This window comes from Aquarana catesbeiana, linkage group LG08 (genome assembly GCF_042186555.1).
Source record: "Aquarana catesbeiana isolate 2022-GZ linkage group LG08, ASM4218655v1, whole genome shotgun sequence".
Taxonomy (NCBI): Eukaryota; Metazoa; Chordata; class Amphibia; order Anura; family Ranidae; genus Aquarana; species Aquarana catesbeiana.
Window position 1 is genome coordinate 304,282,166 of NC_133331.1, and position 27,609 is coordinate 304,309,774.

At 45.0% G+C, this 27,609-nt stretch overlaps 1 protein-coding gene across 1 annotated transcript in view; it reads right to left on the bottom strand.

The window, feature by feature from the left end:
• LOC141106884 (uncharacterized) overlaps window positions 1–27,609 on the bottom strand; it is a 57,298-nt gene that overhangs the window by 16,127 nt on the left and 13,562 nt on the right. The window contains 11 exon segments of the mRNA XM_073597812.1: window positions 15,530–15,679; window positions 15,770–16,069; window positions 16,390–16,569; window positions 16,809–16,958; window positions 17,049–17,258; window positions 17,876–19,122; window positions 23,344–23,485; window positions 23,598–23,695; window positions 23,812–23,935; window positions 24,022–24,174; window positions 24,591–24,770. Coding sequence (XP_073453913.1) covers window positions 15,530–15,679; window positions 15,770–16,069; window positions 16,390–16,569; window positions 16,809–16,958; window positions 17,049–17,258; window positions 17,876–19,122; window positions 23,344–23,485; window positions 23,598–23,695; window positions 23,812–23,935; window positions 24,022–24,174; window positions 24,591–24,770 — 2,934 coding nt within the window.

Genomic DNA, 27,609 nt, shown 5'->3' on the forward strand with positions numbered 1-27,609 from the left:
AGAGAATAAAATGGCGATTGTTGCAATATTTTTTATCACACGGTATTTGTGCAGCGGTGTTTTAAACGCAAATTTTTGGAAAAGGGACACTTTCATGAATTTTAAAAAATCCAAACAGTAAAGTTACCCCAATTTTTTTGTATAATGTGAAAGATGATGGTATGCAGAGTAAATAGATACCAAACATGTCACCCTTTATAATTGCACGCACTCGTGGAATGGCGACAAACTACGGTACCTATGAATTTCCATAGGTGACGCTTTAAAATTTTTTTACGGTTACCAGGTTTGAGTTACAGAGGAGGTCTAGGGCTAGAATTATTGCTCTCGCTCTGACGATCGCGGCGATACCTCACATGTGTGATTTGAACACCGTTTACATATGCGGGCGCGACTTCCATATGCGTTTTCTTCGCTGCGCGAGCTTGGGGCACTTTAAAAAATTTTTTTATTTATTTTATTTATTTTTTTACTTTATAAATTTAAAATTTTTTTTTTTTTTTACTTTTATTGCTCTCACAAGGAATGTAAACATCCCTTGTGACAGTAATAGGTGGTGACAGGTACTCTTTATGGAGGGATGGGGGGTCTAAAAGACCCCCCATACCTCCTTTACACTTCAAAGTATTCAGATCGCCGAAAACGGCGATTCTGAACACTGTGTGCTTTTTTAAATTCGGCGCCATTGGCAGCCGAGTAAACGGGAAGTTACGTCATGACGTCGCTTCCGCGTTTACAACGAGAAGGCTGGAACGAAGCCGCCCACAGCTTCGTTCCAGCCCGCCCCCAGCCGCCGAAGGTACCCGATTGGACACCGGGCCTCCCGATCGCACGGGAGGCCCGGTAACAGCGTCGGGAGGCGGCGGGAGGGGGGGATGTCCCCTCCCGCTCCTCCGGTATAACAACCGAGCGGCTTTTAGCCGCATCGGTTGTTATACTCGGGTAGCCGATCGCCCGCTGTAAACAACGGTACCGGGATGATGCCTGCAGCTGCGGGCATCATCCCGGTATAACCCCGGAAAGCCGAGTACGCATATCTGCGTACGGTCGGCGGGAAGGGGATAATAGTGTGTGACCGTGGGGGAGGGGACATTAGAGTGTAAGCTCCTCTGGTACAGAGATTGATGTGACTGGCTCAGTGATCTCTGTACAGCACTGCGGTATATGTTGGAGCCATAGAAAGCAATAAAATAAGTAATATTTTGTTCTATGTGTGTTGTCTGCTGGAGATAAAAGACATCACAGTGACTATGGAGGAAGAGGACGGACATGACGGGGGGGTTACTGGGTGTAAATATAAAATAAGATCTTATTACCTCCTCTGCTGCCAGTTCCAGCAATGTCTCCTCTCTACGTCTGCTCAACCGGAATTTCCTGTTTGTTCATAGGACTATTTCCTCTCCCCCCCTTCCACGGTCGCCTGTCTGTAGATTCCACTCAGTGATGTCCCCTCCTAGTGGTGAATATAGGAACTTCAGCTTCCATTCCAGATTTACAGTATAGAAAGGCGGACTGGAAGTTATTTGCTTTATTGGAGATCACCGTCATACCTGAGAACAATGTACTGCCTCTTCTATTGGCTTTCATACTTTTCCTTTCGAATATACAGACCTGGACCTGAACAATCCTTGCTGTGACATTCTGGCAATCAGTGGCGGTCGGTGGTATTTTTTTGGGGGGGGGGCAGGCGGCAAACAGTGCACCCACAGCCACCGCCACCCCCCCAGCACTTACCCCATCTATGGCGCGGCCAGCGCTTCCCTCCAGGGGGGGCAACGGCTTTCCCCTGCGTCTCCTCCTCGGCATAACTTCAGCTTCCGCCGTGCTTCCTCCTCCCTGGCCAATAGGATCGCTTCTCCTTTCCGCCAATCAGGAAACGTAAACGGGTCTTCCTGATTGGCCAGGAGCAGAATCAGGAAGACAATAGCGAATATTAATTCGCTATTGTCACACAACTGGGTGGGCTCTGGGCGCGGTGTTCTGCACCCCGAGCCCATCCTTTCTTGAAGCCTATTACAGCCTCAGGCTCTCATCACGTGCTTCAAAAAAAAAAAATCTGATTGGAATCCATGTGTCCGGCGCCACGCATGTAGATTAGGGGGCCAGACCTATGGGTGGGGCGGGCGGGGGCGGCACCCGTGCGCCCCTAATGGACGGGCAGCTACTGCTGGTAATAATAAGTGTAGCGCTACCCCCGCAGGAGCCACTTGAATTCTTGTTTGCCCGGGTCTCCCACTGAATAATCCACAGCCAGGCACAGGGTATTTTCACACACTCTTACGATCGTTATCTCCAATGACCACTTTGCACAACTTTCTTAGTACAACTATGTAGCGGGCTGTACAGATGTAGTGGTCATCCCCGCCCTCCAAAGGTCCGAAGGTGATCTCCAGAGTCAGGAGCAGCTGATATTGCTCCCCAGGGTGCAGGTCACTGGGCATGGTGGGTGTAATGCAAGTTAGAAACATGAGCGCCAGTCACTTTTTTGAATGCAACACAAGATATTTGATGTCTCTTAACAAGAACTGGTGGAGAGAGGGTTTAGGGCCAGGACACCCTTAGGCAGATGCGATAGCAATTGGCAGACTCCGCCGACCAAAAATAGTAATAGGCAGACAGCTATACAGGTTCAGGACTTCCGGACCGCCGCACGCCGATATACGTCCTAACTTTGAAGAGGAATATCGTTGTTATGGCAGCAGCCAGCTGCCATTACCCCGGCATCCTCTTCTTCGCCCCGGCGGTCCGCTTTCCGATAAAGGTGGTCTCTGCGGCAGATTCGCTGCGAGATCACTTTTATCGCTGGCGGGAGAGGGCCCCCCCTCCTGATGCGCTCCAGTGCCCTCCGCTGCTTACCGGAGCCGTCGGCAGCGGTGGAGGCGATCAGGTCCTTTCTCATGCTGGGTATTGAGACGAGCGAGGGGAAGATGGCCCCCACCCGTCTCCATACCATTGCAGGGCGGAAGCGACATCAAAATGTCACTTCCGCCCATAGCTCTTAAAGGGACATTATTATTTTTTTTTAATTACTATATATATATATATATATATATATATATATATATATATATATATATATATATATATATATATATATACAGTCAGGTCCATAAATATTGGGACATCGACACAATTCTAATCTTTTTGGCTCTATACACCACCACAATGGATTTGAAATAAAACGAACAAGATGTGCTTTAACTGCAGACTTTCAGCTTTAATTTGAGGGTATTTACATCCAAATCAGGTGAACGGTGTAGGAATTACAACAGTTTGTACATGTGCGTCCCACTTTTTAAGGGACCAAAAGTAATGGGACAATTGGCTGCTCAGCTGTTCCATGGCCAGGTGTGTGTTATTCCCTCATTATCCCATTTACAAGGAGCAGATAAAAGGTCCAGAGTTAATTTCCAGTCTGTTATTTGCATTTGGAATCTGTTGCTGTCAACTCTCAATATGAGATCCAAAAAGCTGTCACTATCAGTGAAGCAAGCCATCATTAGGCTGAAAAAACAAAACAAACTGATCAGAGAGATAGCAAAAACATTAGGTGTGGCCAAATCAACTGTTTGGAACATCCTTAAAAAGAAAGAACGCACCGGTGCGCTCAGCAACACCAAAAGACCCGGAAGACCACGGAAAACAACTGTGGTGGATGACCGAAGAATTCTTTCCCTGGTGAAGAAAACACCCTTCACAACAGTTGGCCAGATCAAGAAGACTCTCCAGGAGGTAGGTGTATGTGTGTCAAAGTCAACAATCAAGAGAAGACTTCACCAGAGTGAACACAGAGGGTTCACCACAAGATGTAAACCATTGGTGAGCCTCAAAAACAGGAAGGCCAGATTAGAGTTTGCCAAACAACATCTAAAAAAGTCTTCACAGTTCTAGAACAACATCCTATTGACAGATGAGACCAAGATCAACTTGTACCAGAGTGATGGGAAGAGAAGAGTATGGAGAAGGAAAGGAACTGCTCATCAGTGAAGCATGGTGGTGGTAGTGTCATGGCTTGGGCATGTATGGCTGCCAATGGAACTGGTTCTCTTGTATTTATTGATGATGTGACTACTGATAAAATCAGCAGGATGAATTCTGAAGTGTTTCGGGCAATATTATCTGCTCATATTCAGCAAAATGCTTCAGAACTCATTGGATGGCGCTTCACAGTGCAGATGGACAATGACCCGAAGCATACCGCGAAAGCAACCAAAGAGTTTTTTAAGGGAAAGAAGTGGAATGTTATGCAATGGCCAAGTCAATCACCTGACCTGAATCCGATTGAGCATGCATTTCACTTGCTGAAGACAAAACTAAAGGGAAAATGCCCCAAGAACAAGGAGGAACTGAAGACAGTTGCAGTAGAGGCCTGGCAGAGCATCACCAGGGATGAAACCCAGCGTCTGGTGATGTCTATGCATTCCAGACTTCAGGCTGTAATTGACTGCAAAGGATTTGCAACCAAATACATAGTTGCCAACTGTCCCGGATTTCCCGGGACATTTCCGGGACTTACACGCCATTCCCGAATTTGTGGTGTCCCGGTAAATGTCCCGAGAAATTCGGTTCTTCACGATTTTCGCCGCCACCGCCGCTAGAGGTCAGCGGCCGGCGGAGACAATGTCTCCGCCGGCCGCCATATTAACGAAGATCAGGAAGACGGCTGGGGGGGGGGCTAGACGGAGCTCCTGCGTCGCCGCCCATCCTCCGCCCCGCCTACCCCCCCGTCCCGCTGCCAGTCCTGCGTCGCCGCCCACCCTCCGCCCCGCTCCGCCTCGCCCTGCCTACCCCCCGCCCCGCTGCCAGTCCTGCGTCGCCGCCCACCCTCCGCCTCGTCCCGCCTACCCCCCGCCCCCCTGCCAGTCTGTTATGGAAAGGGGCGGGGACCTAGCCATGCGGCCGGCAGGCACCTCTGAGGTGGGTGGGCGCACCACTCTGGGAATCGTAAGGGAGGCTCCACTGGGGACACCTGATGCAAGGGGGGCTCCGCCGGGGACACCTGATGTGAGGGGGGGCTCCGCCGGGACACCTGATGTGAGGGGGGGCTCCACTGGGGACACCTGATGTGAGGGGGGCTCCACTGGGGACACTTGATGTGAGGGGGGGCTCCGCCGGGGACTCCTGATGTGAGGGGGGGCTCCACCGGGGACTCCTGATGTGAGGGGGGCTTCGCTGGGGACTCCTGATGTGAGGGGGGCTCCGCTGGGGACTCCTGATGTGAGGGGGGGCTCCACTGGGGACACCTAATGTGAGGAGGGGCTCCGCTGGGGACACCTAATGTGAGGAGGGGCTCCGCTGGGGACACCTAATGTGAGGAGGGGCTCCGCTGGGGACACCTGATGTGAGGGGGGCTCTGCTGGGGACACCTAATGTGAGGGGGGGCTCCGCCAAGGACTCCTGATGTGAGGGGGGGCTCCACCGGGGACTCCTGATGTGAGGGGGAGCTCCGCCGGGGACTCCTGATGTGAGGGGGAGCTCCTCCGGGGACTCCTGATGTGAGGGGGAGCTCCGCCGGGGACTCCTGATGTGAGGGGGAGCTCCGCCAGGGACTCCTGATGTGAGGGGGAGCTCCTCCGGGGACTCCTGATGTGAGGGGGGGGCTCCGCCGAGGACTCCTGATGTGAGGGGGGCTCCACCGGGGACTCCTGGTGTGAGGGGGGGTCCTCTGGGGACATCTGATGTAAGGGGGGCTCCGCTGGGGGCACCTGATGCAAGGACGGACTCTGCTGGGACATCTGATGCAAGGACGGACTCTGCTGGGACATCTGACGCAAGGACGGACTCTGCTGGGACATCTGACGCAAGGACGGACGGCTGGTGGCAGGCGACGTGGCTAGTGACACTCTCAGGGATCCCACTGATTCTGCATTATGGTGAGTTGAATGATTTCATTTTATATTACAATGTAATAATAGAAATTATGCGCTTCAATCATCCTGACACCATAACAACCATGGTGCCGGGATGATTGAAGTGCTAACACCAGGTGTTTGGAGTATCTTTATCTGCTGATTGTTAAACTTTCTAGAATACACATATTTTTATTGTGTAGGATCTGGAGCTGCTGTCCCGTCATTTCCCTCTCCCCCCTCTCCCTCTCCATCATTCATCTCAGACTCTAACCACACCCTCTTGAGCCAGGCCCATTTAAGCCACGCCCACTATGTCCCGTAAACCACGCCCATTTTTCACTGCGGCGCGCCGCACTTGTATATTTTTCCTAAGCCACGCCTACAAACGAATGCCCCACCGCTAATTATTGTACGGCTCCGCCTACAGCCACAAAAGTGTCCCACTTTTTTTTTTTACAATGTTGGCAACTATGCAAATATTAAAAAGTGAAAGTTTGATGGATGATTGTTAATCTGTCCCATTACTTTTGGTCCCTTAAAAAGTGGGAGGCACATATACAAACTGTTGTAATTCCTACACTGTTCACCTGACGTGGATGTAAATACCCTCAAATTAAAGCTGAAAGTCTGCAGTTAAAGCACATCTTGTTTGTTTCATTTCAGATCCATTGCGGTGGTGTATAGAGCCAAAAAGATTAGAATTGTGTCGATGTCCCAATATTTATGGACCTGACTGTGTGTGTGTATATATATATATATATATATATATATAATTTTTTTTTTTTTAATTGCATTTTTGTGTAAATATGATATCTGAGGTCTTTTTGACCCCCAGATCTCATATTTAATAGGTCCTGTCATGCTTTTTTTTCTATTACAAGGGATGTTTACATTCCTTGTAATAGGAATAAAAGTGACACATTTTTTTATTGGTTTTTTAAAAGAACAGTGTAAAAATAAAAAATAAAAGGTAAAATAAATAAGAAAAAAATGTTTTTTTTAAAATGTGCCCCGTCCCACCGAACTTGCATGCAGAAGCGAACGCATACGTGAGTAGCGCCCGCATATGAAGACGGTGTTCAAACCACACATGTGAGGTATCACCGTGATCGGTAGAGCGAGAGCAATAATTCCAGCCCTAGACCTCCTCTGCAACTCAAAACATGCAAACTGTAGGGATTTTTAACCACTTGACGACCGCCTCACGCCGATTTACGTCGGCAAGGTGGCACGGACAGGCAAAATCACGTCCATGTACGTGATTTGCCTTCCGCGGGTGGGGGGTCCGATCGGACCCCCCCCCGGTGCCCGAGGCGGTCGTCTTTTCTCCCACGGCGATCGGAGATGAGGGGGAGGCCATCCGTTCGTGGCCCCCCCCTCGCGATCGCCGCCGGCCAATGAGAACATTCCTTTGCTGCTGTATGCTAAACAGCAGCAAAGGAAATGATGTCATCTCTCCTCGGCTCGGTAATTTCCGTTCCGGCCCGAGGAGAGAAGACAAGTGAGTGAGTGCACAACACACACACACACAGTAGAACATGCCAGGCACACAAAACACCCCGATCCCCCCCCCCCCGATCGCCCCCCGATCCCCCCCCAATCACCCCCCCCCCCTGTCACAAACTGACACCAGCAGTTTTTTTTTTTTTTTTCTGATTACTGTATTGGTGTCAGTTTGTGACAGTTACAGTGTTGGGACAGTGAGTATTACCCCCCTTTAGGTCTAGGATACCCCCCTAACCCCCCCTAATAAAGTTTTAACCCCTTGATCACCCCCTGTCACCAGTATCACTAAGCGATAATTTTTCTGATCGCTGTATTAGTGTCGCTGGTGACGCTAGTTAGGGACCTAAATATTTAGGTTCGCCATCAGCGTTTTATAGCGACAGGGATCCCCATATACTATCTAATAAATGTTTTAACCCCTTGATTGCCCCCTAGTTAACCCTTTCACCACTGATCACCGTATAACTGTTACGGGTGACGCTGGTTAGTTTGTTTATTTTTTATAGTGTCAGGGCACCCGCCGTTTATTACCGAATAAAGGTTTAGCCCCCCGGTCGCCCGGCGGTGATATGCGTCGCCCCAGGCAGCGTCAGATTAGCGCCAGTACCACTAAAAACCCACGCACGCAGCATACGCCTCCCTTAGTGGTATAGTATCTGAACGGATCAATATCTGATCTGATCAGATCTATACTAGCGTCCCCAGCAGTTTAGGGTTCCCAAAAACGCAGTGTTAGTGGGATCAGCCCAGATACCTGCTAGCACCTGCGTTTTGTCCCTCCGCCCGGCCCACCCAAGTGCAGTATCGATCGATCACTGTCACTTACAGAACACTAAACGCATAACTGCAGCGTTCGCAGAGTCAGGCCTGATCCCTGCGATCGCTAACAGTTTTTTTGGTAGCATTTTGGTGAACTAGCAAGCACCGGCCCCAGGCAGCGTCAGGTTAGCGCCAGTACCGCTAACACCCACGCACGCAGCATACGCCTCCTTTAGTGGTATAGTATCTGAACGGATCAATATCTGATCCGATCAGATCTATACTAGCGTCCCCAGCAGTTTAGGGTTCCCAAAAACGCAGTGTTAGCGGGATCAGCCCAGATACCTGCTAGCACCTGCGTTTTGCCCCTCCGCCCGGCCCAGCCCAGCCCACCCAAGTGCAGTATCGATCGATCACTGTCACTTACAAAACACTAAACGCATAACTGCAGCGTTTGCAGAGTCAGGCCTGATCCCTGCGATCACTAACAGTTTTTTTGGAAGCTTTTTATTGAACTGGCAAGCGCCAGCGGCCTAGTACACCCCGGTCGTAGTCAAACCAGCGCTGCAGTAACACTTGGTGACGTGGCGAGTCCCATAAGTGCAGTTCAAGCTGGTGAGGTGGCAAGCACAAGTAGTGTCCCGCTGCCACCAAAAAGACAAACACTGGCCCGTCGTGCCCATAGTGCCCTTCCTGCTGCATTCGCCAATCCTAATTGGGAACACACCGCTTCTGCAGCGCCCGTACTTCCCCCATTCACATCCCCAACCAAATGCAGTCGGCTGCATGAGAGGCATTTTTATGTCCTCCCGAGTACCCCTACCCAACGAACCCCCCAAAAAAGATGTTGTGTCTGCAACAAGCGCGGATATAGGCGTGACACCCGCTATTATTGTCCCTCCTGTCCTGACAATCCTGGTCTTTGCATTGGTGAATGTTTTGAACGCTACCATACACTAGTTGAGTATTAGCGTAGGGTACAGCATTGCACAGACTAGGCACACTTTCACAGGGTCTCCCAAGATGCCATCGCATTTTGAGAGACCCGAACCTGGAACCGGTTACAGTTATAAAAGTTAGTTACAAAAAAAGTGTAAAAAAAAATATATATATATAAAATAAAAAAAAATAGTTGTCGTTTTATTGTTCTCTCTCTCTATTCTCTCTCTCTATTGTTATGCTCTTTTTTTACTGTATTCTATTCTGCAATGTTTTATTGTTATTGTTATTATGTTTTATCATGTTTGTTTTTCAGGTATGTAATTATTTATACTTTACTGTTTACTGTGCTTTATTGTTAACCATTGTTAACCATTTTTTTGTCTTCAGGTACGCCATTCACGACTTTGAATGGTTATACCAGAATGATGCCTGCAGGTTTAGGTATCATCTTGGTATCATTCTTTTCAGCCAGCGGTCGGCTTTCATGTAAAAGCAATCCTAGTGGCTAATTAGCCTCTAGACTGCTTTTACAAGCCGTGGGAGGGAATGCCCCCCCCCCACACCGTCTTCCGTGTTTTTCTCTGGCTCTCCTGTCTCAACAGGGAACCTGAGAATGCAGCCGGTGATTCAGCCAGCTGACCATAGAGCTGATCAGAGACCAGAGTGGCTCCAAACATCTCTATGGCCTAAGAAACCGGAAGCTACGATCATTTTATGACTTAGATTTCGCCGGATGTAAATGGCGCCATTGGGAAATTGGGGAAGCATTTTATCACACCGATCTTGGTGTCATCAGATGCTTTGAGGGCAGAGGAGAGATCTAGGGTCTAATAGACCCCAATTTTTTCAAAAAAGAGTACCTGTCACTACCTATTGCTATCATAGGGGATATTTGCATTCCCCGAGATAACAATAAAAATGATTAAAAAAAAAAAAAAAATGAAAGGAACAGTTTAAAAATAAGATAAAAAAGCAAAAAAATAATAAAGAAAAAAAAAAAAAAAAAAAAAAGCACCCCTGTCGCCCCCTGCTCTCCGGCTAAGGCGAACGCAAACGGCGGTCTGTCGTCAAACGTAAACAGCAATTGCACCATGCATGTGAGGTATCGCCGCGAAGGTCAGATCGAGGGCAGTAATTTTTGCAGTAGACCTCCTCTGTAAATCTAAAGTGGTAACCTGTAAAGGCTTTTAAAGGCTTTTAAAAATGCATTTATTTTGTTGCCACTGCACGTTTGAGCGCAATTTTAAAGCATGTCATGTTTGGTATCCATGTACTCGGCCTAAGATCATCTTTTTTATTTCATCAAACATTTGGGCAATATAGTGTGTTTTAGTGCATTAAAATTTAAAAAAGTGTGTTTTTTCCCCAAAAAATGCGTTTGAAAAATCGCTGCGCAAATACTGTGTGAAAAAAAAAATATGAAACACCCACCATTTTAATCTGTAGGGCATTTGCTTTAAAAAAATATATAATGTTTGGGGGTTCAAAGTAATTTTTTTGCAAAAAAAATAACTTTTTCATGTAAACAATGAGTGTCAGAAAGGGCTTTGTCTTCAAGTGGTTAGAAGAGTTGGTGATGTGTGACATAAGCTTCTAAATGTTGTGCATAAAATGCCAGGACAGTTCAAAACCCCCCCAAATGACCCCATTTTGGAAAGTAGACACCCCAAGCTATTTGCTGAGAGGCATGTCGAGTCCATGGAATATTTTATATTGCGACACAAGTTGCGGGAAAGAGACAAATTTTTTTTTTTTTTGCACAAAGTTGTCACTAAATGATATATTGCTCAAACATGCCATGGGAATATGTGAAATTACACCCCAAAATACATTCTGCTGCTTCTCCTGAGTATGGGGATACCACATGTGTGGGACTTTTTGGGAGCCTAGCCGCGTACGGGACCCCGAAAACCAAGCACCGCCTTCAGGCTTTCTAAGGGCGTAAATTTTTGATTTCACTCTTCACTGCCTATCACAGTTTCGGAGGCCATGGAAAGCCCAGGTGGCACAAAACCCCCCCAAATGACCCAATTTTGGAAAGTAGACACCCAAAGCTATTTGCTGAGAGGTATAGTGAGTATTTTGCAGACCTCACTTTTTGTCACAAAGTTTTGAAAATTGAAAAAAGAAAAAAAAAAAAGTTTTTTCTTGTCTTTCTTCATTTTCAAAAACAAATGAGAGCTGCAAAATACTCACCATGCCTCTCAGCAAATAGCTTGGGGTGTCTACTTTCCAAAATGGGGTCATTTGGGGGGGGGTTTGTGCCACCTGGGCATTCCATGGCCTCCGAAACTGTGATAGGCAGTGAAGAGCGAAATCAAAAATTTTCACCCTTGGAAATCCTGAAGGCAGTGCTTGGTTTTCGGGGCCCCGTATGCGGCTAGGCTCCCAAAAAGTCCCACACATGTGGTATCCCCATACTCAGGAGAAGCAGCTAAATGTATTTTGGGGTGCAATTCCACATATGCCCATGCCCTGTGTGAGCAATATATCATTTAGTGACAACTTTGTGCAAAAAAAAAAAAAAGTGTCACTTTCCCGCAACTTGTGTCAAAATATAAAATATTCCATGGACTCAATATGCCTCTCAGCAAATAGCTTGGGGTGTCTACTTTCCAAAATGGGGTCATTTGGGGGGGGGGTTTGTGCCACCTGGGCATTCCATGGCCTCTGAAACTGTGATAGGCAGTGAAGAGTGAAATCAAAAATTTACACCCTTAGAAATCCTGAAGGCGGTGCTTGGTTTTCGGGGCCCCGTACGCGGCTAAGCTCCCAAAAAGTCCCACACATGTGGTATCCCCATACTCAGGAGAAGCAGCTGAATGTATTTTGGGGTGCAATTCCACATATGCCCATGGCCTGTGTGAGCAATATATCATTTAGTGACAACTTTTTGTAAATATTTTTTTTTTTTTTGTCATTATTCAATCACTTGGGACAAAAAAAATAAATATTCAATGGGTTCAACATGCCTCTCAGCAATTTCCTTGGGGTGTCTACTTTCCAAAATGGGGTCATTTGGGGGGGTTTTGTACTGCCCCGCCATTTTAGCACCTCAAGAAATGACATAGGCAGTCATAAATTAAAGGCTGTGTAAATTACAGAAAATGTACCCTAGTTTGTAGACGCTATAACTTTTGCGCAAACCAATAAATATATGCTTATTGACATTTTTTTTACCAAAGACATGTGGCCGAATACATTTTGGCCTAAATGTATGACTAAAATTTAGTTTATTGGATTTTTTTTATAACAAAAAGTAGAAAATATCATTTTTTTTCAAAATTTTTGGTCTTTTTCCGTTTATAGCGCAAAAAATAAAAACTGCAGAGGTGATCAAATACCATCAAAATAAAGCTCTATTTGTGGGAAGAAAAGGACGCAAATTTCGTTTAGGTACAGCATTGCATGACCGCGCAATTAGCAGTTAAAGCGACGCAGTGCCAAATTGGAAAAAGACCTCTGGTCCTTAGGCAGCATAATGGTCCGGGGCTCAAGTGGTTAATCGTCGCCTATGGAGATTTTTAAGGGTAAAAGTTTGTCGCCATTCCACGAGCGGGCGCAATTTTAAAGCGTGACATGTTGGGTATCAATTTACTCGGTGTAACATTATCTTTCACAATATTAAAAGAAAAATTGGGTTAACTTTACGATTGCCTTATTTTTTAAATCAAAAATTTTATTTTTACCAAAAAAAGTGTGCTTGTAAGACCGCTGCGCAAATACGTGTGACAGAAAGTATTGCAACGACGCCATTTTTTTCTCTAGGGTGTTAGAAAAAAAAAGTATAATGTTTGGGGGTTCTATGTAATTTTCTAGCAAAAAAAAATGTTTTTAACTTGTAAACACCAAATCTCAGAAAGAGGCTCGGTCCTTAAGTGGTTAACAGGAAACGCAGTTTATAAGGTGAAATACAGTATATAGAAATCCGACCGACTGTTTAGATGTTGAATTATAAAAGCAGCGGCAAACCTGCTGATCTCACAGGTTTGCTAATGTGACAGAACAACGCTGCTTTCATAACATATATATATATATATATATATATATATATATATATATTCAACATGTAAACAGTCCGATGGATTTCCAAATCCTGTATTTCACCTTATATGCTCCGTTTCCTGTTAAAAATAACTGGAATGCAAAAACTCTGGTGGGTGTAACAAGATGTCCGCTTGCCCCCCTTCTCGGTGTATCCTTACTGTGGAGAAGCGCGGGGTGTAGCAAGATGGCGGCGACGGAACGTCACTTCCGTTACCAATTCTGATGGGTCGCTATATCTGATGAAACACTGCCCTTATGCCTCGTACACATGTTATCGTACGACGTATCGTTCGCATTTTGTTGCATAAAATAATAATAATAAAACTAATATCGATTACAACAGTGCAAAATGTGCTCTACGAAAAGTACGATTTTTGTCGTACGATTCTGGAAAAACCTTCCGGTGTGCGTAGCTACGTATCTGAAATCATGTCAACTACGTGTGACCCCCTGTGTCCTTCTGGTTTATTTTCGTGTTTCCGATCATGCGTGGCGTTCGTCTATCGATTTTCAGCGGATCCATTACTGTACTGATTAAAACGATTGTCATACGATGGGCTGTTGTCCGAGCAAAGTTTTCGTGTTTGTCCCTTCGGATTTTGTTGGAGGGACTGTCGTGATCGGCTGTCGAAAGCTGCGTATTAACGATCGGGTTATCGAACGATCAATCCGAAAGCGATTTTTATCATCCGATAGTCGGAACGTGTGTACGAGGCATTAGCTGTCATCACTACAGCAAACCCAATGTATCCTAGGAGTGGAGCCATGTTTCCGGGGTCAGGCCTATTGCTAGAAATAGAAAGCTGTCTTCAGCAAAATGGCCGCCAGCACCCAGAGATATAACTGAAGTGGAGACACTTTTGTGAGGAGAGCACAGTGCGGGGCCGGTCCTCTATGGGAGGAGCTGTCTGAGAGAAATAAGTGTGTGAATTCACTCTACAAGAACTCCATAGTGTGTATTAACCCCTTCATTGCCTTCCCTAGTCTGTGTACATTAACCCCTCATGGTGAGTAGAAATATGAACCCCTCACTGTCTCCTATAGTGAGTGTACATTATCTCCTTCAAAGTGAGTGTATTATCCCTCATTGCACCCTACAGTCTCTCTACATTCTCCTCAGGTAATATCGGGGGAAATACAATTCCTCCCGCTCTTTATTTCACTGTGACCCCCACTGAGGAGATTTCCCCTCACGTCCTGTCCCCGTGACACCCGTAGACAAAACACGGGGAGGGGCTGTCACCGGAAACATGGTCAGCAGTTGTAACTAGTAGTGCACCGATATATTGGACACCATAAATTATTGGGCGAAAATAGTGTGCCAATAGAAAAAAAAAAAAAAAAGGTGCCGATAATGGTATACTGTGTCCAATTGACTTCAATGCAAAAATGGCCCCTATTGACTTCAATGCAAAATCATATCCCATTGACTTCAATGCAAAATCACGTCCCATTGACTTCAATATAAAAAAAAAAAAAACGCCCCCTATTGACTTTAATGCAAAATTGCGTCCCATTGACTTCAATGCAAAATCGTGTCTCTGACTTCAATGCAAAAATTACGAGTTGGATTTTGGATGCTCCTGTGTGTGAGTTCTTTGATCATCATCAACAGATGGTTTGGATGAAGAACGTTTTCTAAATTTGGAATCTAAATTTTTGAAAGATGACCTCTGGGGTTTGGGTAGATCAGAGGGTTTATGGTGACACCTTGAATGGAATACTTGGGTAACGTTCTCTGACTTTTCAAGATTAGATGGATTTGTTACTTTATCAGAACAGGAAACTCCACAATGTATGTTTCTGGGAGTTCTCTCTGAGAAGTTCTGTTCTCTTGGAGAAGATTGTGTGATGCTCTTACATTCAGCACTCTAATCTGAAGATATTAGATGCCCATCCAATGTATTTGGGACATCTGGCCCACCTGTTGGAAATATTCAAAGAGCGTGATTTTTAGAATTTTTTTCATGTTTTCTAGTGTAGTATTCAACAGTCTTTTACCCCAGGCATGAAGTTAGGTACAGGAACACCAATACTTTAAAAAAAGAGATGGCTTTTTTTGAACTGGAACTTGGTAGAAGTGATTTGGTAGCCGGTCGTGGGCCACAATTAAATGAAATGGTTCAGAATTTTCGAATTATTTTATTATGAATCGCATGAACATTTTCCTCCTGGAGCTGCTGAAAGAGGAGGAGAAGCTGGCTTTCAGTGGTTGCAGGAGGAAAATTGAGAGGATCGGTTATTGACCTGGGCATGTTCCCCATCCCCTTGGTCCCCACTGTACCTAATTCTGGGGTTACCCCACAGAGATTTGAAATTCCTACTCTTCCTCTTCTCTGTGCAGCACTTCTAGGATGGACCAGGTCAATTCACTGTGATGTGCTGGCCAATCAGAATATATTTACTCCATCAACCATCTTTACCTGATCTACAAAATCATCAACCATCTTTACCTGATCTACAAAATCATCAACCATCTTTACCTGATCTACGAAATTATCAACCATCTTTACCTGATCTACGAAATCACCAATCTTCTTTGCCTGATCTACAAATTCATCAACCATCTTTACCTAATCTACGAAATCATCAACCATCTTTATCTGATCTACGAAATCATCAACCTTCTTTACCTGATCTATGAAATCATCAACCTTCTTTACCTGATCTACAAAATCATCAACCTTCTTTACCTGATCTATGAAATCATCAACCATCTTTACCTGATCTACGAAATCATAAACCTTCTTTACCTGATCTACGAAATCATCAATCATCTTTACCTGATCTACGAAATCATCAACCTTCTTTACCTGATCTACGAAAGTATCAACCTTCTTTACTTGATCTAAAAAATCATCAATCATCTTTACCTGATCTACGAAATCATCAACCATCTTTACTTGATCTAAGAAATCGTTACCCATCTTTACCTGATCTACGAAATCATCAACCATCCTTTCCTGGTATATAAAATCATCAACCATTTTTATCTGATCTCTGAAACATGCTATACCACTAGAGTCCATCTTCTTCTGCTTTTTTTCTTCGTTTTGTGGAGATTTTCTTTGAACATTGTTTGTGGATGTTGGGCACTAGACGGGAGTTTCCCAAAACTCTTCAAACGCCATGTACTCATCTGGCAATTTCCCACCCTTCTCCTTCCCGTGCTTGGCAACTACACTTCCATTTACCTTCTTTATCTCCTTCTATCTCATGGAATCATACTCCCATCTTCCCACCATGTCATGTCATGATCTCCCAAATCATCAACCATCTTTACCTGGTCTCCAGAATCATCAACTATCTTTACCAGGTCTCCAGAATCATCAACTATCTTTACCAGGTCTCCAGAATCATCAACCATCTTTACCCAAACTTCAAAATCATCAACCATCTTTACCTGATCTACAAAATCATCAACCATCTTTACCCGGTCACTGAAATCATCAACCATCTTTACCTGGTCTCCAGAATCATAAACCATCTATACCTGGTCTTTGAAATCATCAACCACTTTTCCCTGATCTCCCAAATCATCAACCATCTTTACCTGATCTATGAAATCATCAACCTTCTTTACCTGATCTACGAAATCATCAACCATCTTTACCTGATCTACGAAATCATCAACCTTCTTTGCCTGATCTACGAAATTATCAACCTTCTTTACCAGATCTACGAAATCATCAACCATCTTACCTGATCTAAGAAATCATCAACCTTCTTTGCCTGATCTACGAAATCATCAACCTTCTTTACCTGATCTACGAAATCATTACCCATCTTTACCTGATCTACAAAATCATCAACCATCTTTACCCGGTTACTGAAATCATCAACCATCTTTACCTGGTCTCCAGAATCATAAACCATCTATACCTGGTCTTTGAAATCATTAACCACTTTTCCCTGATCTCCCAAATCAACCACCATCTTTACCTGATCTATGAAATCATCAACCTTCTTTACCTGATCTATGAAATCATCAATCTTCTTTGCCTGATCTACGAAATTATCAACCTTCTTTACCAGATCTACAAAATCATCAACCTTCTTTACCTGATCTACGAAATCATCAACCTTCTTTACCAGATCTACGAAATCATTACCCATCTTTACCTGATCTACGAAATCATCAACCATCCTTTCCTGGTATATAAAATCATCAACCATTTTTACCTGATCTCCGAAACATGCTATACCACCAGAGTCCATCTTCTTCTGCTTTTTTTCTTCGTTTTGTGGAGATTTTCTTTGAACATTGTTTGTGGATGTTGGGCACTAGTCGGGAGTTTCCCAAAACTCTTCAAACGCCATGTACTCATCTGGCCATTTCCCATCCTTCTCCTTTCCGTGCTTGGCAACCACACTTCCGTTTACCTTCCTCATCTCCTTCTATCTCATGCAACCCAACTCCCATCTTCCCACCGTGCCATTTCCCAGTACGATAAAGCAGTTGCTATTTCGTATTCTAATTCATCCTTCATCTAAACAAAACACCCCCTAGTTTAAATAACTAATCTGATAACGAGTAAAGTGTCTACCCAGTAAAATAAACAACTCTTCACCCCACCAGGTTTGTGTCAAGTTTTTATTGCTTGATATAAATAATAATAATACATAGGAGCCCGGAACTGTGCGCACCATACAGTAGATGTGGCCAGACAAGAGATTTGCAAAAAAATTTATTCATTTTATTTACATCCTATAATGCAAAAGTGCAAAAGAATAAATAAAACCACAAACATTTAACTCTTCTTATCTTAGGATTGTTCTGTGGATGGACCAGGCTGTGAATTTTTAGCAGTGTGTCTTTTCTGGTGTATAAGAAGGTATCCTTTCTGAACAAAACATTTCCCACACTCTGTGCATGAAAAGGGCCGTTCTCCTGTGTGGATTCTCTGGTGCGTAAGAAGGTTTGCCTTTTGTGCGAAACATTTCCCGCACTCTGAACATGAAAAAGGCCGCTCCCCGGTGTGACATTTTTGATGCGTAAAAAGATGTCCCTTCCGTACGAAACTCTTCCCGCACTCCGTACACGAAAAAGGACGGGTCCCCGTGTGACTTTCCTGGTGTGTAAGAAGGTGTCCTTTTCGCATGAAACATTTCCCACACTCTTTACATGAAAAAGGACGCTCGCCCGTGTGATTTCTCTGATGTATAAGAAGGAGTCCCTTCTGAGTGAAACCTTTCCCGCACTCCATACAGGAAAACGGAAGCTCGCCTGTGTGGCTCCTCTGGTGTGTAAGAAGGTGTGCTTTCTGAGTGAAACATTTCCCGCACTCTGAACAGGAAAAAGTATCATTTCCACTGTGGCCCTTCTGGTGAGCAATAAGTACTCTTTTACGAGAAAAACATTTTCCGCACTCCGAACATGAAAAAGGACGTTCGCCAGTGTGTCTTCTCTGGTGAGTAAGAAGGTCTCCCTTGTGAGTGAAACTTTTCCCGCACTCTGAACATGGAAATGGACGCTCACCCGTGTGACTTTTCCGGTGTATAAGAAGGTGTCCTTTACGTAGGAAACACCTCCCGCACTCTGAGCAGGAAAAAGGACGTTCGCCCGTGTGAATTCTCTGGTGAGCATTGAGGTTTCCACTCTGTGCGAAACACTTCCCGCACTCTGAACACGAGAAGGGGCGCTCACCGGTGTGGATCCTCTGGTGTGTAAGGAAGTCTCCTTTCTGATTAAAACATTTCCCGCACTCTGAACACGAAAATGAATGTTCTCGTGTGAGAGTTCTTGGATCTTCGTCAACAGATGATTTCAACGGGAAAGATTTTAGACCTTTAGAACCTAAATGACCAGAAGAGGACCTCTGAGGACTTGGCAGATCAGACAAACACCGCCCACTGTCTAAGCTTGGATGGAAGTTTTTGGTGATAGTTTGTGACTTTTTGTGAAGTTTTTTTAAAACAGAGGTGTCCATCGATCTAGGAGAACTGGTGTGTTGTGTATTCTTCTCTGAAGATACCACAAGATGTTCCTCCAAGGTATTCTGGATCTTAGGTCCACCTGATGGAAATATTAAAAGGACATTTTTTTTTTAACTTTTTTGTAGCGAGGGATCATCTAGGTTTGTCTTGTGGGCAGCAGTTTCACAAATCTCGGGTTAACTTTTGGGAACTAATGTAACACCAACAACAACAAAAAAAGGAATACAACACACAATGCAACCCAACCAACAATGGCACACTAGGCCTCAGCGTACGTACACAGATGACATTGTTATGTTGAAGAATGGACAAAGGCCAGTACCAGCAAAATGCGTTGGAAATATGACGATTAAGATTGAAGTATTTGTATTTGACTGTAACAGTATCTGATCTCAATTCTGTGTACTATCTTGAATAGACAGATGACTTCTGTCCTATTCTGGGATCCCACTTGATCGATTATGCTCTGTATGTTGAGATGAATCAGTTCTGCACATGACATACATCATATTATCAAAAGTTTTGGGATGCCTGCCCTTACACGCACGTGAACTTTAATGGCATCCCAGTCTTAGTCCGTAGGGTTCAATACTGAGTTGGCCCACCCTTTACAGCTATAACAGCTTCAACTCTTCGGGGAAGGCTGTCCACAAGGTTTAGGAGTGCGTCTATGGGAACGTTTGACCATTCTTCCAGAAGCGCATTTGTGAGGTCAGGCACTGATGTTGGGTGAGAAGGCCTGGCTCACATTCTGCGCTCTAATTTATCCCAAAGGTGTTCTATCAGGATGAGGTGCAGGACAGTCAAGTTCCTCCACCCCTAACTCGCTCATCCATGTCTTTATGGATCTTGCTTTGTGCACTGGTCCAAATCATTTGGTGGAGGGGGGATTCTGGTGTGGGGTTGTTTTTCAGGGGTTGGGCTTGGCTCCTTAGTTCCAGTGAAGGGAACTCTTAAGGCATCAGCATACCAAGACATTTTGGACAATTTCATGCTCCAAACTTTGTGGCAACAGTTTGTGGATGACTCATTTGTGCAGCCCAGTCAAGTTCCTCCACCCCAAACTCGCTCATCCATGTCTTTATGGACCTTGCTTTGTACACTGGTGGGCAGTCATGTTGGAACAGGAAGGGGCCATCCTCAAACTGTTCCCACAAAGTTGGGAGCATGAAATTGTCCAAAATGTCTTGGTATGCTGATGCCTTAAGAGTTCCCTTCACTGGAACTAAGGGGCCAAGCCCAACCCCTGAAAAACAACCCCACACCATAATCTCCCCCTCCACCAAATGGTTTGGACCAGTGCACAAAGCAAGGTCCACAAAGACATGGATGAGCGAGTTTGGGGGTGGATGCACTTCTTGAAGAATGGTCAAACATTCCCATAGACACACTCCTGAACTCTGATTCATCCCAAAGGTGTTCTATCGGGTTGAGGTCAGGACTCTGTGCAGGCCAGTCAAGTTCCTCCACCCCAAACTCGCTCATCCATGTCTTTATGGACCTTGCTATGTGTACTGGTCCGCAGTCATGTTGGAACAGGAAGGGACCGTCCCCAAACTGCTCCCACAAAGTTGGGAGCATTAAATTGTCCAAAATGTCTTGGTATGCTGACGCTTTAAGAGTTCCCTTCACTGGAACTAAGGGGCCAAGCCCAACCCCTGAAAAACAACCCCCTACACCATAACCCCCCCCTCCACCAAACGGTTTGGACCAGTGCACAAAGCAAGGTCCACAAAGACATGGAGGAGCGAGTTTGGGGGTGGATGCACTTCTGGAAGAATCGTCAAACATTCCCATAGACACACTCCTGAACTCTAATTCATCCCAAAGGTGTTCTATCGGGTTGAGGTCAGGACTCTGTGCAGGCCAGTCAAATTCCTCCACCCCAAACTCGCTCATCCATGTCTTTAAGTTTGTAAAATGATCGTTTTTTCAGGAGCAGTGATTTTAATAATGCTTAAAGTGAAATAATAAAAATGAAATATTCCTTTAAATATCGTGCCTGGGGGGTCCCCTTAGTCTGCCTGTAAAGTGTCTGATGTGTAGAACGGTGCCGCAGCAAAATGACATTTCTAAAGGAAAAAAATATTGCTTGCGGCTGTAATGTATTGCTGGCTCCCCGTAATATAGATAAAAAATAAAGGAATAAAATGAGATGGGTTCCCCCCCCCCCCAGTCCATACCAGAACCGAAGGGCCTGGTATGGATTTTAAGGGGAACTCCACGCCAAAAATAAAACAAAAAAGCTTGGGTTCCCCCCCAAAATCCATACCAGACTCTTATCCGAGCATGCAGCCTGGAGGACAGGATGGGGGGGGGGGGGGGGGGCCCTCTTGAATCATACCAGGCCTACTACCAACTACTGACCTCCAAACTCTGCATTAAAAATTACTGACCTCTGTGTTACTTACTCTTGACTTCTCCACTCTGCATTAGCCAACTACTGACCACTAAATTCTGTTTTACCTACTCTTGACCTGTGCATTCTTGTTTCTTACTCCTGAACTCTGCATTACTTACTCCTGACCTCTGAACTCTGAGTTACAAACTACTGACCTCTGAACTCTGCATTACAAATTACTGACCTCTGTGTTATTCTTGACTTGACTCAACTACTGGCCACTAAACTTTGCCTTACCAACTCCTGACCTATGCACTCTGCGTTACTTACTCCTGACCTTTGAGCTCCACAATACAAACTACTGACCTCTGTGTTACCTACTCTTGATTCCTGCACTCTGCATTACCTACTTCTAACTCCTGCACTTCACTTTTCAATACATACTGCTGTCCTTTAAACTGTAATAACCAAAATGTATACTGCTTTTACAGGACACACCTAGCCCAGCAAACCAGACCAGGCCAGAGCTCAAACCAGCCAGTTGGACCAGAACTAGGGCCAACCAGCCAGGCCAGACTTCAAAGCAGCATGCCAAGGCAGAACTCAACGCAATCATGAAGGCCAGAACTCAACTCAGTCACCCAGGCCAAAACAGAACACAAAGCAGTCAGTTCAGAAATCAATCCAGTCCAGCCAGGCCAGGACCCAAAGCATTCAGCCAGGCCAGAACTTAAGTCAGTCAGCCAGGCCCAAACTCAAGCCAGCCAACCAGGTCAGAACTCAACTCAGCCAACCAGGTCAGAACTCAACCCAGTCAACCAGGTCAGAACTCAACCCAGCCAACCAGGCCAGAACTCAACCCAGCCAACCAGGTCAGAACTCAACCCAGCCACCAGGTCAGAACTCAACCCAGCCAACCAGGCCAGAACTCAAGCCAGTCAGCCAGGCCCGAACTCAACTCAGCCAACCAGGTCAGAACTTAACCCATGCAACCAAGTCAGAATTCAAGCTAGTCAGCCAGGACAGAACTCAGCCCAGCCAGGCCTGAAGTTAGCTGAACAATTCAGTCTGCAGAACCAGTTGTTCTGCCTTCATGATGGACTCCTGCATCAGACTTAGGGTGACCAATTACTCTTCAGAATTGTGAATGAAAGTGAATACCACATTTCTCATTGAAGCTAACTTTTAAGGTAGGCCAAATTTATATTCTTACAGTGACATGTATTTTATCATATTTTATTAAGTATTACGTTTTCTTACTGCTGTCATTTTTATTGGGGCCTTGCTAGTTAATCTCTTAAAAAAGGGGGCGGCACTCTGATGATCTGTGATCTTTCATGTTGTACAGGTTGATCTCTGTCTCTGAAAGGTTGCCTACACCTGGTGTACTGTATCTCCTCCTCATTTGTTGGGAACATGACGTTATATTGAGGAATGGAGATGGACCTTTCATATGGTGTACTGTATCTCCTCCTCATTTGTTGGGAACATGACATTATATTGAGAAACGGTGATGGACATTTCATATGGTGTAAAGTATCTCCTCATTTGTTGGGAACATGACATTATATTGAGGAATGGAGATGGAACTTTCATATGGTGTACAGTATCTCCTCCTCATTTGTTGTGAACATTACCTTATATTGAGAAACGGTGATGGACATTTCATATGGTGTATAGTATCTCCTCATTTGTTGGGAACATGACGTTATATTGAGGAATGGAGATGGACCTTTCATATGGTGTACAGTATCTCCTCCTCATTTGTTGGGAACATGACGTTATATTGAGGAATGGAGATGGACCTTTCATATGGTGTACAGTATCTCCTCCTCATTTGTTGGGAACATGACATTATATTGAGGAATGGAGATGGACCTTTCATATGGTGTACAGTATCTCCTCCTCATTTGTTGGGATTGGAACATGGCAGTTTCCACATTAGTGTTTATTACTCACCTTTGCTAAAATCTATAGAAGATTCCTCCTTTTTAATTGTGACCATCATACCAACTGTGGCCGTAGATTGCTGATCAATTTTCACACAAGTCTCTTCTTTTTCTTCTTTAACTTCAGCTTTTAAGTCTAATAGCTTTTCAGCCTAAACCAACCGAACCACAGAAAATAATAGAATGGCAAAATACACTTTATTTAAATGTGAATCATAACAAACTAACAAAAGAATACAAGCTATAGCCGCTAAATACACCTACCTGATGATGGTGAGGGATGGTGTGACCTTCCTGTGTGGAATCCCGGGAGTACAGAGGACTAGGACATCTCTCTGGTGGGTTCCCATTACTGGATCCATCTGTAGGAAACACACACACTGACTGAATACATTGTTTCTATGTGTTTATCAGATGATGGGGGATCTAGGTGGAACCTCCGTACTGCTCTCTCCTTTACAATAAAGTCTCCTCTTACCTGGTGATGTGAGGGGCGGCTGATTCTCCATCATGACGTCCTTGTAGAGATCCTTGTGTCCTTCTAAATACTCCCACTCCTCCATGGAGAAATAGACAGTGACATCCTGACACCTTATAGGAACCTGACACACACAATGATACAGTCACCATCCAGACACATCCCTTGTCTGTTACTGGATAATGTCCCAGAATTCCCGGCACCGCTCACCTCTCCTGTCAGCAGCTCAATGATCTTCCTGGTGACTTCTAGAATCTTCTTGTTATGTCCCTTAGGTCCAACGGAATGGGATGTGGATGGTATATGGAAATAGCTGCTGGGTGTCATCTCCCTATTATATGTCTTTTTTATTACCTCATATTCCTGTTGAAAAGAGACAGTATGAGCTGTTTATTCCCAGAATCCTCCTCACCTCTTCGGTTAGGTCTCTTTGTTTTATTAATAGAGATAAGAGTGATGTCATGTGACCTCCCAGAATCCTCCTCACCTCTCCGGTCAGGTCTGTGTTTTATTAATAGAGATAAGAGTGATGTCATGTGACCTCCCAGAATCCTCCTCACCTCTCTGGTCAGGTCAGTGTTTTATTAATAGAGATAAGAGTGATGTCATGTGACCTCCCAGAATCCTCCTCACCTCTCCGGTCAGGTCCGTGTTTTATTAATAGAGATAAGAGTGATGTCATGTGACCTCCCAGAATCCTCCTCACCTCTGCGGTCAGGTCTGTGTTTTATTAATAGAGATAAGAGTGATGTCATGTGACCTCCCAGAATCCTCCTCACCTCTCCGGTCAGCAGGTAGATGATCTCCAGGGTGAGCTTTAATATCCTGTTGGTCATCTCACTCCACTCCTCATCCATCCTGATCGAGGTGGTCATGTGATCCATGCAGAACGCTCCTCTCTGTAGGATAATAACTGATATGACTGGCTCAGTGATCTCTGTACAGCTCTGCGGTATATGTCAGAGCTATATACATGTATAATAATAATAGTGTGTGACTGTGGGGGGACATTAGAGTGTAAGCTCCTCTGGTACAGAGACTGATGTGACTGGCTCAGTGTTCTCTGTACAGCACTGTGGTATATGTTGGAGCCATAGAAAACTATAAAATAAAAATAATTATTTTGTTCTATATATGTGTGTATTATCATCTGTTGGAGACATCCCAGTGACTATGGAGGAAGAGGACGGACATGACGGGGGATTACTGGGTGTAAATATAAAATAATATCTTATTACCTCCTCTGTTGCCAGTTTCAGCAATGTCTCCTCTCTACTTCCTGTCTGTACATGACATCACTTCCTGTCTGCTCCATCACTAGCTTTAGGTCATTGTTCCACTACTTGCAGTCTTTGCGTTCCACCTTGTCTACATGAGATCTCCACCTTGTGGAACATGGAGAAGCTGCAGGTTTCCGTAGCATGGCATCATCACGCTGGTCCACCAACTGCTGCTGTACCACCTTCTGTACAGCAACCCACCATGGATAATAGAAGATAAGATCAAAGGCCGTGTGTCCGTCATACATGGGACCGTAGAGCAGTGGCTGTCAACCTACAGTGCCTTGAAAAAGTATTCATACCCCTTGAAATTTTCCATATTTTGTCATGTTACAACCAAAAACATAAATGTATTTTATGTGATAGACCCAAACAAAGTGGCGCATAATTGTGAAGTGGAAGGAAAATGATAAAATTGTTTTCCAATTTCTTTACAAATAAATATGTGAAAAGTGTGGCGTGCATTTGTATTCAGCCCCCTTTACTCTGATACCCCCTAACTAAAATCTAGTGGAACCAATTGCCTTCAGGAGTCACCTAATTAGTAAATAGAGTCCACCTGTGTGTCATTTAATCTCAGTATAAATACAGCTGTTCTGTGAAGCCCTCAGAGGTTTGTTAGAGAACCTTAGTGAACAAACAGCATCATGAAGGCCAAGGAACACACCAGACAGGTCAGGAATAAAGTTGTGGAGAAGTATAAAGCAGGGTTGGGTTATAAAAAAAATCTCCCAAGCTTTGAACATCTCACGGAGCTCTGTTCAATCCATCATCCGAAAATGGAAAGAGTATGGCACAACTGCAGACCTACCAAGACATGGCCGTCCACCTAAACTGACCAGCCGGGCAAGGAGAGCATTCATCTTTCATCAGAGAAGCAGCCAAGGTAACTCTGGAGGAGCTGCAGAGATCCACAGCTCAGGTGGGAGAATCTGTCCACAGGACAACTATTAGTCGTGTTCTCCACAAATCTGCCCTTTATGGAAGAGTGACAAGAAGAAAGACATTGGTGAAAGAAAGCCATAAGAAGTCCCATTTGGTGAGAAGTCATGTGGGGGACACAGCAAACATGTGGAAGAAGGTGCTCTGGTCAGATGAGACCAAAATTGAACTTTTCGGCCTAAAAGCAAAATGCTATGTGTGGCGGAAAACTAACACTGCACATCACCCTGAACACACCATCCTCACCGTGAAACATGGTGGTGGCAGCATCATGTGGTGGGGGTGCTTTTCTTCAGCAGGGACAGGGAAGCTGGTCAGAGTTGATGGGAAGATGGATGGAGCCAAATACAGGGCAATCTGTTAGAGTCTGCAAAAGACTTGAGACTGGGGCGGAGGTTCACCTTCCAGCAGGACAACGACCCGAAACATCCAGCCAGAGCTACACTGGAACGGTTTAGATTAAAGCATATTCATGTGTTAGAATGGCCCAGTCAAAGTCTGGACCTAAATCCAATTGAAAATCTGTGGCAAGGAACCATGGACAGAGAGAAAGCCTGTGTGCCCCGCCCCCTGACGCCAGATCCAACCGGAACCGTGCTGGGAAGGATAGTTTGCCCTTGAGGATAAAGGTTTCTGGCTAAAGAAGGTGTTTGTTTTATCCAGTGTAAGATGGAAATCGATGTTGTAGAAGCATATAAGGAAGCTAGCTGGCCATAACGTTGATATGGGGAACGTATAAACTGGGCCTACTCTTCTGATTCTCCCTCCTACGGACTGGGGTCTCCAAAAAAAGGGGACTGTGGGAATCCAGTCCTGGTTTTTTGCCTCTCACAATGAAAGATACACCGTGGTCTGGGACAATAAGCATTCTTATTGGAAAGTCCAATTCTCCATTCCAAGTGATTCTCTATTTTGTCGGGCCCCTTTTTTATAGACAAATCAAGGAAAGGCCTACCTGTTCCTCCTTTATTTACTGTGATAAACTCAGATAAAGATCTCTTAATGCAGCGGTTCTCAACCTGGGGATCGATTGCCGATTTGTCAGGGGGTCGCGAATGCTGGTCCAATCTGGAGAGCTGGCCAGGGCGGACCCAAAGTTACTGTGTGTACGTCGGAGTCTGTCCTTCTCGGCCAGGGAGACGTCACTTCTGGGAGAGGAGAGACCACGTAGGAGTGACATTCCGTCGCCGCCATCTTGGTACTCTCGTCCGCAGTAAGGCTACAGTTAGAAGTCGGCAAGCGGACATCTTTTTACACCCCACTGAAGTCTTGCATTTTACACACATTTTTACCAGTAAACTGAGCTTGTATACTATATAAGGCTTATATAGTATATAAGCTCAGTTTACTGGTAACAATACGTGTAAGATGCAAGACTTCAGTGGGTGTAAAAAGATGTCCGCTTGCCGACTTCTAACTGTAGCCTTACTGCGGATGAGTGTACCAAGATGACGGCGACGAAACGTCACTTCCAGTTAACACATTAGACGGGTTGCTGATTCTGACGGAACACCTGAGTGACTTTGGTAAGTCAGAGACACTAATTAATAAAAGCATTTTTGTACATCAATTGCCA